Source organism: Ruditapes philippinarum, unplaced genomic scaffold (assembly GCF_026571515.1).
Source record: "Ruditapes philippinarum isolate M1 unplaced genomic scaffold, ASM2657151v2 ctg421_1_1_1_1, whole genome shotgun sequence".
Taxonomy (NCBI): Eukaryota; Metazoa; Mollusca; class Bivalvia; order Venerida; family Veneridae; genus Ruditapes; species Ruditapes philippinarum.
In genome coordinates, this window is record NW_026858341.1 from 463,153 (window position 1) to 477,125 (window position 13,973).

The window sequence follows — 13,973 nt, forward strand, 5'->3', positions numbered from 1 at the left end:
CATCAAATTTAAGTATGGCAGAAATTGTTGTTTTTTTTTTTTTTTTTTTTTTTTTTTATGATTTTTATTACGATTCCAATTTAATAATCATTTTAAAAAATGCCTTGGATGAAATTCATGTTTTTTGTAACGTTTTTACTTTTTTCAGCTGCTTGAATATTATATACCTATAAGTAATTTTTTTAATGATTCAATCGTTACTGTCCGCAGAAATAAGTTACCAGAGCTGAAAAAACTCCTAAGTGAAATAAAATATCTACCTATAACCAGCTCTTATGTAACACTACACATTAGTATCTGACAACCCCCCCCCTAAAGTGTTTTTAGCTAGTTATATTTCTATCAACTAGGAAGTAACTGTTCACGTTTCTTTTTAAAAAATCAGCATTTTTATATTCTTTTTAACCCTGAACGGAATGGCTGCCGGATAAAAAATAAAATAGATAAAACGTTAAGCAGACATATTGTCCACACCACAATACATATATTGATAAAGATTAATACAAATCGTTCTCAGCTGGCTTTCTTACCATTTAACTTTTTACGTCTGATCAATAAAGTAACAAGGAAGCATAAAATGTGCACGTGCTTTAAATAATATTCCTCGTAAACCACACTTTAGTTAACTTAATATAATTTTAGTCTTGACTCCTGGATGAATCTCTACAAAATTTGGCAACGTCTTACAAGCACTTTCATTGACAGAGGTTAAAGACGATTTGTCTGATAACTAACTACATGCCGACTTAAATGAAGTTTATTGATTAAAGTGGTAGTTTTAGTTATTCTTATTATGACTCTAGAAGTCTCTAGAACTGCTATGCAAATATTCATTAACCTAAATTAAGTTAATAATTGCAAATTAAAACTTTGTTTTCAAGTAAGCAATTAAGTGATCATGGACATCCTGCTTTTTACAGTGTCGCAAAACTGAAAATGAACAATTGGAAAATATAATGCACAGAATTTCAACTACTATGGAATCATGCTTTTCAACGTGGCTAGAATATGTCGACAAACACCGGCAACTCTATCCAGAACTGAACTATTTTACAATAGAACAACTTGTAATACTACAAACCGAGTTCTGTAAGCTTCGTAAAAGCGAAGAACTTTCAAAAATGATATATCCAATGCTTCATGGCATAATACAGAACTGTAAACCAGGTATGAACATCCTGATCAAATATTTAGTGTAAACATTACAAATAACGATTACATTACCTGTGTGGTTTGTAGATATCACACGACTGAAACAAAATATAGGTACAATGCATTTGTGATAAGACTCATTTATTTGAAGGCATCGTGTTTTCATTTTGTTGTTCACAAGGTATAGAGGAATAAATTTGCATAAAAATAAGACCATAGGCATCTGCGTGCTTCATTGTTTAATGTTTATAGTTTTAGAATGTACATTTTTACATTTTTGTAAAATTGTGACAAAAAAATATTTGTGATATGCAATTATGCTTAATGAATGTTATAATATAACCGTTTTAGCATTCTTCTTTATATTTATCTCCTTACATATAAAACTTTCTACAACAATAACCTTATTCCACATGACAGTACATATCAAAAGATGTGAGGGAGAACAAAACATTGCCATATAATAGTTTGAGAAAAAATCAGAAAGATGGAATATAAGATTTAATTTTGAATAAAAAAACATGTCAGTTTATAAGAAATACAAATAAGATTAGTGTGTTTTTTTTCTCAAATTCAAATTTTATTACATTTCTTTCATCATGCAGGTGATATTAAAGATGCTTTCTTAAGTTCTACATCAGAAATCAATGGAGATAATGACAAAACAACAACAACCATTAAAAACGAGAACGTGGGAGAAATCTCCGCGGAAGAAAAGTTCATGCGCGATTTGATTGATCAAGGTTATAAAAGACTGGTTCCATTGGCATTGAAGAATTTTCCTGAATTGAATGTTTCTAATGGTAACATATTTGACATGAATATTTTATTTCATAAAAATGTTACTTTAAATGCTACATGTTGCATCGTCCCAACATCAAAACATGCCAGTGTTGTATCATTCTAACGTAGAAGTAACAATTATCATATTTATTGAAAAAGTGTTGTGATTCTTTGCTTGAGTCAAAAGAAATTATGAAAACAAAATGCATGATTGTTTTTCTTTCATCTTAGCATTGATTTGGTGTATGGAAAATGAAGATAACATTGATGAATTGGAGGAAACTGAATCGTTAGAAACGACCGAATATGATACTGAAGAATCTCGAAACCTTGAAGGAAATGGAACCGATTCGCAAAATCTTACATCGATGGTTGACGACATGGACAGGTTTTATATACAGATTCTATCCTTCTCTGTTTTGCATTTTTTTCCGAGAGCAAAAAGTTATAAATAAAAGGATCAGATAGCATGCAAACTTATATCTTGTTCTAAAAGGTTAATGAATGAAACAACTGTATGCTAATGCATTAATTTACCAAGATATATCATCTACTTGAGGATTATGAATGTTTTAGAATCATTTGAGTCGCCATGAAAAACTATAAGGCATATTGTACACTGTATATTGTATGACATCTATATCGGTTCCATTCAAGAAATCAACCATCAAGAATTTAGTGTTCAAATTTTGTTATGTAAAACTAACAACACTGACACATCTTTTCAGCCAGTTTGACAGATGTGAAAATATGCTGATAAAATTCGAAGAGATATGGAAACAGTTTCTAGAATCCATTGAGAATAATTCCAATAATTTCATCAGCTTAAAGCAAGTCGGAATATTACTTCGTCATCTTGCAGAGAAAGGTATTTCTATTATGTTTTATATCGTTACAAAGGTACAGTACGTCATACTTATACTTAAAGAAATTTCAAAATGATTCAAATGTGATAAATATTACATTCAATCACGTTTTTCTTAGTTTCAAGGTATAAGTCATTTTCTTGCCAAAATAGTGTTTTGTTTAGGAATTATAAAAAGTCTTGTAAACTTTCCAGATCAGCGGAAAATTAGCCGATCTTTACCTAGAGGTTGTTCGGAAATATCACCTAATCTTGTTGTATGCAAAAAAGGTAGGACGGCTTTTAGATGATCTTAATAATTAAGACATATACAATTTCGTTTGATACACTCCATTGCAAGAACACTTTTTAAAAAGCAATGAAATGGATGGATGCTTTGTTGATTTGATTATATGAATAATATGTGAAGATTATTTATTAGTTGAAATGCATAGAAATATTGACCAAATTAATAAAATGTACAAGGAAATTTGCAGTTTGATTCATTTTGCAGTGTTAACAACATATACAAGTTTCAAAGGTTGATATTATTTGATAATGTTGATTAAACGTTAATAGAACTATTAGGCACGTTATCACAAATAATGGTTTAAATGTGGCGTGAAAGAGCATTGGGGCATAACATTATCTCTTAGTAAACGTGTTTCCTAGATTCAATAAAACCGTATCTACAAGTGTAAACTATTTGCTCCCGAAGGCTCTAAATTCAACACTGATAGAAAGTCATTTGAATAGAAATACATGTTATTGTTGCTTCTAAAATGATATAAATGTTCTAAAAGATATTACAATTTTGCAGAAAATATATGGTCTCAAACATTATCTCTTTACCTCTGTGATACAACACAACCACTACCATTGCATGATGAAATTTTGACATGTTCAGAAGACACATCAATTGAACAGGTATTAAATCAAATTAATACTTTTAGTTTTCCAGCCGCAATAGTATTATAAAAATTCTCCAGTTTGAATTATAGATTAATTATAACTTTAATTCATAAAAAACTTATAAGAACTTACGGGTGAATTTTTATGAAATACAGCAATTCAAACTTATTATTGGATATAGACATCATTTCATTGCATTTGTCAGTAAGGGATTCAAGCAGATTACTTTCATATTGGTATGGAGAAAACGTCGAAACCTGTTAATGGTGTAATGCGGCAAGATCCTTTATCTATTGACAATGTCGGTGGTACGTTTTCAATTTTTCACAAAAGTGCTTCACATCATGAAAAATATGAAATTATAGGAACACAACAGCAATCGTCGTCTATTAAAATTAATACTGACAAGGCAATATATCTGAAATCTATGCATGATCTGTTTAATCTAAGGTGGACATTTTTCTGAGACGAGCACTTTTCAACTCATGTGGGAAGATCCACACCATCATTAACGCAGACAAAATGAGTTTTACACTTTGTGAAGGAATTGAACAACGATTAATAAAGTATCAGCGTGATGTTCATTCAGGTATTTTCAATGTCTGATGATTTAACTTGAAAAACAAACCTGTATTTAATGATTTGGTTATACAAGAAGGTTAGGTTTGAAAACAAAATTGACTGCATATTTTCTATTGAATGTCATTTTTTTAATCTCAGTAATGTTGTAAATGATCATATTAAGCGGTCGTACAGCTAAAGTAATGACAAAGGTTTGCAAAGCATCGAGTTCTTGGCTTACATTTTAATGGTTAATGTCGTAGACTTCAAACCATCGCCTTTCACCGTGATGGGTTTAAATCCTTTTTTTCATGTGATGAATCTATTAGCTTACTAAACGTTTGCGCATATAATTAGGGGGTTGGTTTGAGGTTTCACTCCACCAGTACAGTTTTGAAGTCTCTATATGACCTTTAAATGGCCGGTTTGACATGAAGCAAAAACAAACAAAAATGAAAAGAACCATATTCGCTCGATTAGCAAATATGTTAACGTAATCCGTAATACGTCGAGTGTTTGGAGAGCAATACTTAAAATACAATATTAAATTTGACAGATTACCGACTTGTATTTATATGCGGATCAGATAGTGAGAACAGATCTGTCTTGATATCATCTCTTGACAAGTATCGTAGAACAGTTTTCTTGATGGACAAAGGCGAGCTTTCTACATGCCTTCTTCATAAACTTCAAAATACAAGTAGTTCAGACACAATTAATCCTGCTGCAACTGTTGATTTTGAAAAGTAAGTAACAATTGTTTTTTTTTTCAAGTGGGTGGGATTAAAAACTAGTTAAAGCATATGCCTCTGAAATCAATATTTAAAAATGTTTAAAGGTATAACATTTATTAGACATAATAGGTCTTTAAGAGTTTTGAGAGTATCAATTTTGAGCAAACTACATGTAGGTCGTTACCACAAACCGTTCGTAATGAAGTCAACTTGGAATGTTAATCCTTTCAAATAATTCATAAATGTCCAGTACTTATTGTTAAGACTTATGTTCAGATCCACTGTGCGTGTTGTAAAGTCCCGTCGGAGTGGTTGTGGAAAAACATTGTATGTATTAAGAAAAGAAGAAGAACTTGAACAAACAAATCAGACGAATGTAACCCAAAGAGTGTCTTTACCTCTTCATGAAAGAAAAGTGAATTTCAATTATGTGACTTCCAATCTGTTACAACATATTGCGGAACCAGACGAGCTTTGTGCAAAGATTCTTCACATTGATATCACAAACGAGGTAATAATGTTAAATTTATTTTGCAATATTTGTGTATTGTTATTTTTTTACAATTTGAAATGTAGGTATATTAATTGTTACTCAATCAATAAGCCAGCATATTTTGAATCATACTAGTCATTATTTAGCTACATTATTCGTTTGAACTGTGTTAAATAATAAAATTAATAAAACATCACGCATTGTTATACAATTTTTCTTTTGTCAATTTTGATATTTCGTTCTGTTGTTTCTATTTGGACATTTTATTTCTTATTTACAGGTCCAGTTTGGAATAGACTATCTTCTATTTAATCTGCTGATACTCGGGAAACTTGTTGACAAGTCCGGATATGTTTGGCGAAAAATGCCAACAGATTTATATTTGATTGAAACACTAGAACAAAGGGTATCATCTGCGTTAATATTGCTACTGCTTTACGGTTTTCGGCAGGTGTTATGATCTAATTAAAGTTATTGTTGGCATATACTTTACAAATACCGTTTTCATACGCAATATGTCCTGTAAAATTATTGTGTTACGAATAAATAATACAGACAACCCCTTTTTGAAGAAAATGGGACATTACTTCCTAATCACAACATCTGTATTTACAATGTATAGTTTAAATAAATACAATTACAATTATCTATAATAAAGCGATGATGTGGTTCACACATACTATGGGCTTTAAAGAAGACAAAAGTGCATAACTTATTGTAAATAAAATTAACACTGTTTAACTAAATGATATGGTTATTGTGAAGTATAAAAATTCAAGGATGTCTTTGAAATCACAATAATTACGCCAGTGGCCACTATGGCCACAACCTGTTATCATAATGAATACTCCGCTGGCTAAGAACACAAGTGTTTATAATATCTTATTAAGTACATTTACAAAATTAATATGTTTCAGAGCTCGGACAACGAAAATGAAAGCTCAATGTTACAGCTTCTTCCATTCGTTGTATGTAGATCACCTAAAGAGTGTTTAGATATATACAGAGGAAATTACCCGGACGGTATGATTTTGATTTTAAATCTAATGTCTACTATCTAAATATTACAGATTCTCCAACCATTATATATTAAGATGATTGCTTGTTTGACTGCTTAACCTAAACATTTGAGCTTTGTTTCATTTTAACACTGAAATATAAGAAAAGCATATGCGATTATATTTTACTGATTGACTCGAAGTGATGTTTATTTGTTAATTTGATGGTTAAGTATGAACGACAAAGAATGACCTTCACTGCATATAAGTAAAGAGATATAACAATGTTAAAAGCAACAGTTATCTGTTATCATATATGTGTGAATGTTCCAGACAAGTCTCTGGTTAAAATAAATGGTCATATTCACATAGAAAGATCATCATTTTAGAATGTGACCAGAAATATATTTTCAGTTGGTTCTTTATGACAAACATTTATTTAATAACATTTATTGCACTAGATTACAATGAATACGACCAATTGTTTGACCAAAAACTGTACGAAATGGAATTGTACCAAAAACCATACGAGTGTCTGAAAAGCATCGATGATGCAAATGATAAAAACTCAAAACTGCATTGCATTGAAACAATGTTAAGGTAAGATAAATATCATATTGTCTTGAAACTGTTGACATTTTTATATAACTATATTACATGAGACTTTGAAGACAGAAGGACCGTTGACAGATTAGGTGTTTGCGTTTACTTTTGTTGAAATATATAGTGTTAGACAGAATTCTTAAGCTTTGATTATATTGAGTTTTAACTTGATAATAATTAGGGATAAGTTCTAGATCCTACAGAGAGGGTAATAATAATATTTGTTTAACTGAATACCTTTATTGAATATCATAATCATATAATGGTTTCATGTTTGCAAATTAATCTAACAGTTGAGTTTGCTTTAACTTTGTAGACACTGTGGTGTTTCAAACCCGTCGTGGTCAGAAATCCATCACTTCGTAAAATTTTTAAACACCCAGTTACTGGATTTTTGCAACACAGATTTTGTCAGTAAAGCTATCGAAGATACATTGCCAGGTTTTCCTACGTTCGTCAAAAAGTTTCTTATTCAGATGTCAAGGGTCAGTAGCTTAATTGTGCTTGATAATGCTTGGAAACAGATTATAGATAAATGTCATTTTTGTACACTCACTCTGTCAATAATTTCATCTATTTTATGAAATGTTACATATCTTTTTTAATGAAAAATAATTTATGCAGTGAAGTATCTTTTAAGAATAAAATTATTCCTTATATTTTTTAACAAGATGTGTTCCTCTATAAAAGTGAAAGAAATATACGAATAAATTATTATATTTTACTTTATACTTGATAACTAATAACCTTTCATCAAACAGGACTTCTCAAGTCGGTCTCTCAATTTAAGCGAGGAATCTTGTGAAATCAGGGAAAACGAAAACGAACGAAATGATCTACGTGATTATGAGATAAAAAGGACTTGGGAAAGCAGGTTCACTTAAGATTATTTTATATAAGGAAATAACTTATTAGGGTTATGTTTAAAAAATCTGTCAAAATCGTCCTGCTATCATTTTACCCAAAAAAGGCGGGATGCCTAAATTATATAATTTTTCTATAAAATTCTGACAAATATCTCTTTAATTATTTATTTTAATTTAAAGACTGAAGGTATATGTATGTATAAAATCATAGGAAAATATATCACTTTTTTTTAGTCCACATCCATACCTTTTCTTCAATGCTGATAGCCACACATTCACATTTCTTGGATTTTACATCAACGATTTCGGGGATCTTGTTGATATTCACAGTAATAAATCACTTGAAAAACGTATCATGAACAGAACGTTGTTGAGAGCATTGCTCCAAAATGGCGTTCCTATAAAGGAAGATTTTGATTCGTTACAAAGGTAACATTTTCAGTACAGTAAAACAAAGCCTTTAACTTTACAAGAGTTTTGTTCAGGTCGTATATCAATTAGAAATCATGATATGTACATTAATATACATATTAAGGATACTTCAAGATTCTCTTTAAATTCATATTATCTTTTATATTAACTAAAACTTGGAACAATAACTGGTATATCTGCGTTAAACTCTTAACACCTAAATTCAATTGAATAAATAATTTTACTCATTCTGTTTATTGTGTAGGAACAAAGTCATAATTATAATCTTCTTAAATCCTACAATATGTATAAGTACTGAAAACAACCTTAATGAATACCTTTATCGTTAAGGAAAGACAAGATTGAAAGATTATGCGGAGTAATTGGAGTTGACAAATGTGACCCACAGGTATACGATGAAACTTATGAGTTGACGACAGATAACTGTAAGAAAATGCTTGCAGTATACATGCGATTTAAGTAAGTGAACAAATATTCTTTAAAGACTATAACAGATAATAGCACAATTTATAACTAAAATATCTGGGTAAATCATTTCCAAATTGTAAATCACAAACATTACTTAACCATACATATTATTTATCTATCATTAAGTTATAACTTGTACTACTTTTCAATACCGCAAGTACTTTTATTACTGAAGGTGTGGCATACCAGTCATTATAATGGGTGAAACTGGTTGTGGAAAAACAAGATTAGTAACATTTTTGTGTGAAATTATGGTTCCAAGGAACAAGGATACACAAGAACCATTGACGACTAATATGATAATCATGAAGGTATGATTTGTTAAAAGATTTGATCTCATTAATAGCCCGATTAAAACCACAATCACCCGAATCAAAAACCCTATCAAAGAAGTTTCAAAGTATAAATCGTGTAAAATTGATATTGCATCACAGAAACACGAGTGTAACTTGTTTGTTAGTTGCTTTACCGTAAATAATGGAATTTACCATATTGAACAATCTATAAAATACTTAAATTAATTAACTGTACAAAATGTTATACATGTACTTACAAATAGCAAACAAGTAAATGCGAATGACAAATCATACCATTCATGCAGTTTGTTCACTATAAGTTTAGCTTTATATATCATATGAGAATACCAGTTAAGTATTTATAAACACTGTATTTTAAACAAAATATATTTTCAGGATAGAAACAAATTGATACGTTAACACACAATTTACTTCATCCCTTTCTTAAAACTTATCGAAATATGTTTGCAATAACTTTATTGTAAAGATTAAATTCTAATTTTTTGAAACATTGTAATACAAAGTTATATTTGATTCATTAATAATTGAAATGATTTCACATGTAAATATTCTTTGAAAGATACTTTCCCTAAATTTTACTTATTCACACAAAATTTATAAGGTTCACGGCGGTATCACAAACGAGGATATCAAGTCAAAAGTTTGGAATGCTGAAAGAATAGCTGTTGAAAATATTGAAAAACATGGAAAAAATGTATATACAGTATTGTTTTTTGATGAAGCCAACACGACTGAATCAATCGGACTTATCAAGGAAATTATGTGTGATAATACAATGGAAGGGGAGCCTCTCAATATCTGTAAAAACCTGAAATTTGTTGCAGCATGCAATCCTTACCGAAAGTAACTATCTGCCTCATTAAAATAATGCATAAGTAATATAATAGATAAAATACGTTCAACTTGAAAATATATACTTCCTTTATTTTTAGATAATTTAAATATTGTTAATAACTTTAATCTATTTCGTTTTGATCAAAATGACATAAAGTACAACTCACATAAGACGTTTATTCTTAACTTAACTTAGCACTCGTTTTACTTTTTCATTTTCATAAATGTATATTGAATCATATAACAGCTACTTAGCATTTGCTCATATTGGATATTTTTACTGCTCATTTGTCTTTAAAGACACCCAGAAGAAGTGATCACAAAGCTTGAAAAAGCAGGTTTGGGCTACCATGTAAAGGCGATCCAAACAAAGGACAGGTTTGGCCGGATACCAATGAGACGTCTTGTTTATCGTGTTCAACCTTGCCTCAGAGTCCTTTTCCCTTGTTTTGGGGGTTTCGTTTAACGTCAATATCTTTTTAAAAAATTTTCATCCAAAAAGGTTCGGAGATATATTTCAGTGAGGAAATTTTTATTGTAAATTGCATCACATGCATTTTAACCTAAGATTATAATTATGTATTAAAAACCTAAAAATATAGATATTATAATTCTGTCACAGGGTATGCTTTACAATTCTGGATAGGCTAATGAACATATCCGATTTAACTAAGTGTGCAAATTGCATTTTCTACTTTCATTACTGTACATTCCCCTAACGTATGCTACATCTTAAGACTTTTAAACGGTCACAGAAATCATTGATGCAATTAATCTTCTTTAAAATGAAATATCTCTAAACATTTTATGACGTAATGGTGAATGGTAACAATGTAAGACTTAAAACAAACTTTCTTTACTTATAATACTGGCCAAAATCAATGCAAAATTAAAGTCTATAAATAATTATCTCTGTATTACATATACTATATCGCCATTTAAAGTACTTGGATGACTAGAAAAATAACAGATATATACGAAAATGATTCCCGCAAAGTTTGTTATGGCCAATGGGTCGTAATTCACAGAGTTCTGAAGAAAAAAAAAACGAAAACTGTGCCAAGTGATATTATTTGAATAAGCAAAAACATTAATAATAATATTTTCAGATTTAGTACGAAAATTATAAAGAGTAAAAAAAACAAATGCAGGATTTCGCAATTAATTATTTCGAAAATGAACAAAATTGACATTGAGAACAATCTGCATAAAAAATGACCAAAACGAACAAAAACATTGATGTGGACATATAAAAACAAATGCGTTAATTTACATCTTACTTTTTGGCAATTCCAAATCAAGATATCTATTATTTATGTTTTTGCATCTTATTGTAGTAAAGTAATAATAATTTAGTTCTGTTCGTACATTTTTTTATTTATTTAAATGACACAAACAATTATTCGAGCGATATTTTTATTTCATAATTCATGCATAAAAAGACAAAACAAATGTATATGTTTCATGTTTATTTCACAATACGCATGTAAATCGATATAAATGTATGATATGTGGACATTAAAACAGGTTGATAAATTGCAATTGCTTTTATAATTCCGAAATGCGTTCATCGTGAAATAAGCAGATAACAAGTGAAATTTTAAATATAATATAAAAGCTCGACTGTCTAGTTGACAGGGGAGAGATCTTGAAGCTATCAAACGCGAATCTTGAGTAAAATTTGTACATGGCTCGATTAAGGTTATGTTAACTCACAAGAGTAGTTTTTATTTTATCCCACAACACGACATTACATTTATTTCTTTTGGGTTTAACTCTAAATTAAAAAAAGTATTTCGGTTAAATAGCGATAGAGAGGAGTCGCCAATATTTTTTATTAATCGATAGGTGAAAAGTATTTCTTAAACAATGTTTCAGAGAAACGTATACTGCACCAAAGTTACCAACTAATTCAACCGCAAAACCCTTTATGATATCTTCCTCATTTTTCGGAATGGTCAGTTTTTGTTGTAAACATATGAACCGGCCGATATACAAATTAGCAAATTACAATTCCTTCCGAAATATAGCTAGAGGCAACTGATAATGTCCGCCAATATGCAGTGTGTTAAAGAATATTTTTTACATTGAATTTGAGTTTTTTTTTAATTTGTTCACCAGTATTTTCACTTTACCAATTTTTTACGAATGCCATGTTATAATGACGGTGGATTTTTCAAGATACTTGAAATCGACCAGTAAAATATCTGCACATTTTACAAAATCTTAATTTATTAATCAGTATTGTTTTATTTTCTGAAACGCTCATTGGGTTTAAATGTATTATTTCAAAGTTCATTATGATTGAAAAATATTATATAAAATGTCGATATGTTATTTACTGAACCGCATTATGCAGACAACCTATTATATTTTACTGTAAATGTTATTATCACATTACAAATGTATCATTCGTGTCAATGTGCCTTTTTCTAAAAATCTTTAAAACATTTTAAGTCCATATGACAATTACTTTCAGCAAAATGGTACAGTAAGCACCAGTGCACAATTACCAAATGATGAGCAATTGCTTGAAGTAATTAGTTCAATTTTGACCCAGTCACAAGAATACATGCGCAGTTTAAAGGTAGAAAGTAATTCACTATTTGATGATATTATAATTTAGGTAATATATATTAATTTATTATTTTCTGTGGATTATTTTCTGTAAAATACAGCCAAACAAAATTTAATGTTTAGCCTGTTCCGGAACGGGGATCAGATCGCCTTTGTTGATTTTGTATTCATATTAAAAACAAAAACTTAAAAACATACTTCATATTTTGATCTGTTCATGTTCTACTTGTTGAAGCACTCAGTCTTTGTATATTTTATTAATCAAGAACGAGTGCAGTTTTGTGTCACTTCGAGATGCCGATAGAGTTCTGCAAGTAATGTGTTGGTTTTACAGTATGAGTAAGGGTCGGCGAACATTATTTCAGCTTGCTGATGGAAAGTTGAGGGAAAGGAATCAAGATCAGGTATCTAACATTTTTATAAAAAATAATGAATATTTATGTTTGTTGTATCTATAACAAGATACTTTATTGAAACTAATTTTTGAAATGACGCAACATGTGCATATTTGCTTTGGTTCAATAAGACATATTTTAATTTTTTTTAGACGTGTCGTCACTTTCATTCTGGCTCACGAATTTTTATCTGAAGCATAGAATTATAAAAGAAAATATTTTCTGTTTCAAGAAATTGACTGACGTAACGAGGTCGCTGTTGCTTGCACTTGCTGTTTGCTACCATTCCTCACTTAGCCAAAGGAACAATTATTGGAAATATATATCACAGTTTTTCCGTATGCCATGTGAGGTTTACGGTGGATATTTAGATATACTGGAAGAGATTGATCGGTAATAGTCTCAATTATTTCCCTTAACAAATTTCACAAAGCAATTGCCAATGTTTTTCCTTGTTGTGTATCAATGAAACTGTACTTTTAAAATGCAAAAAGGAACCACATCTGTTGTCTTCTTATCTTTTTGCGTGAGTTTTACGAATTTCTGTCAAAAACGTAATTGCACTGCATAAACTCGGATAAAAAACTACTGTTTACTACCTAATATAAAAACAATCAAAATGTTAAGACTTAATGAAAATTTCAGTGTACAAGAAGTTTTTCTGGACTCTGTCAACCTGGAGGATAACAGTAACATTGCACGAAACCATGCTTTAAAAGAAAACGTTTTCATGATGGTTGTCTGTATTGAACTCCGAATACCACTGTTTCTTGTTGGAAAACCAGGAAGCTCAAAATCTCTAGCAAAGGTTATCGTAACGGATGCAATGCAAGGGCGGGCAGCTTCAAAGCCTTTGTTCAAAGAGTTGAAACAAGTAAAAACTTCACTATATATTTTGTTTTTAAGCAAATGATCCGATATAAGGTTAGATAACTAAATAAGTTGCAGACAAATAAATAAAATCATACAATTAGAGACATTGAGCTCAAGATATAATTGCTGTA

At 30.0% G+C, this 13,973-nt stretch overlaps 1 protein-coding gene across 1 annotated transcript in view; it reads left to right on the forward strand.

Annotated features, from left to right (window-relative positions):
• The first annotated feature begins 918 nt into the window (after positions 1-918).
• The window catches only part of LOC132752902 (E3 ubiquitin-protein ligase rnf213-alpha-like), a 51,046-nt gene continuing 37,991 nt past the window's right edge, over positions 919-13,973 (forward strand). Inside the window, exons 1-24 of the mRNA XM_060743309.1 lie at positions 919-1,167; positions 1,758-1,955; positions 2,167-2,323; positions 2,664-2,803; positions 2,996-3,070; positions 3,600-3,706; positions 4,142-4,280; positions 4,809-4,998; positions 5,263-5,497; positions 5,760-5,885; positions 6,397-6,502; positions 6,939-7,077; positions 7,397-7,565; positions 7,842-7,954; positions 8,181-8,375; positions 8,709-8,837; positions 9,022-9,157; positions 9,765-10,006; positions 10,298-10,430; positions 11,616-11,671; positions 12,455-12,584; positions 12,841-12,978; positions 13,202-13,362; positions 13,615-13,843. Of these exons, the coding sequence (XP_060599292.1) occupies positions 957-1,167; positions 1,758-1,955; positions 2,167-2,323; positions 2,664-2,803; positions 2,996-3,070; positions 3,600-3,706; positions 4,142-4,280; positions 4,809-4,998; positions 5,263-5,497; positions 5,760-5,885; positions 6,397-6,502; positions 6,939-7,077; positions 7,397-7,565; positions 7,842-7,954; positions 8,181-8,375; positions 8,709-8,837; positions 9,022-9,157; positions 9,765-10,006; positions 10,298-10,430; positions 11,616-11,671; positions 12,455-12,584; positions 12,841-12,978; positions 13,202-13,362; positions 13,615-13,843 (3,654 nt within the window). The 5' untranslated portion in view covers positions 919-956. The remainder of the gene's footprint in view (positions 1,168-1,757; positions 1,956-2,166; positions 2,324-2,663; positions 2,804-2,995; positions 3,071-3,599; positions 3,707-4,141; positions 4,281-4,808; positions 4,999-5,262; positions 5,498-5,759; positions 5,886-6,396; positions 6,503-6,938; positions 7,078-7,396; positions 7,566-7,841; positions 7,955-8,180; positions 8,376-8,708; positions 8,838-9,021; positions 9,158-9,764; positions 10,007-10,297; positions 10,431-11,615; positions 11,672-12,454; positions 12,585-12,840; positions 12,979-13,201; positions 13,363-13,614; positions 13,844-13,973) is intronic.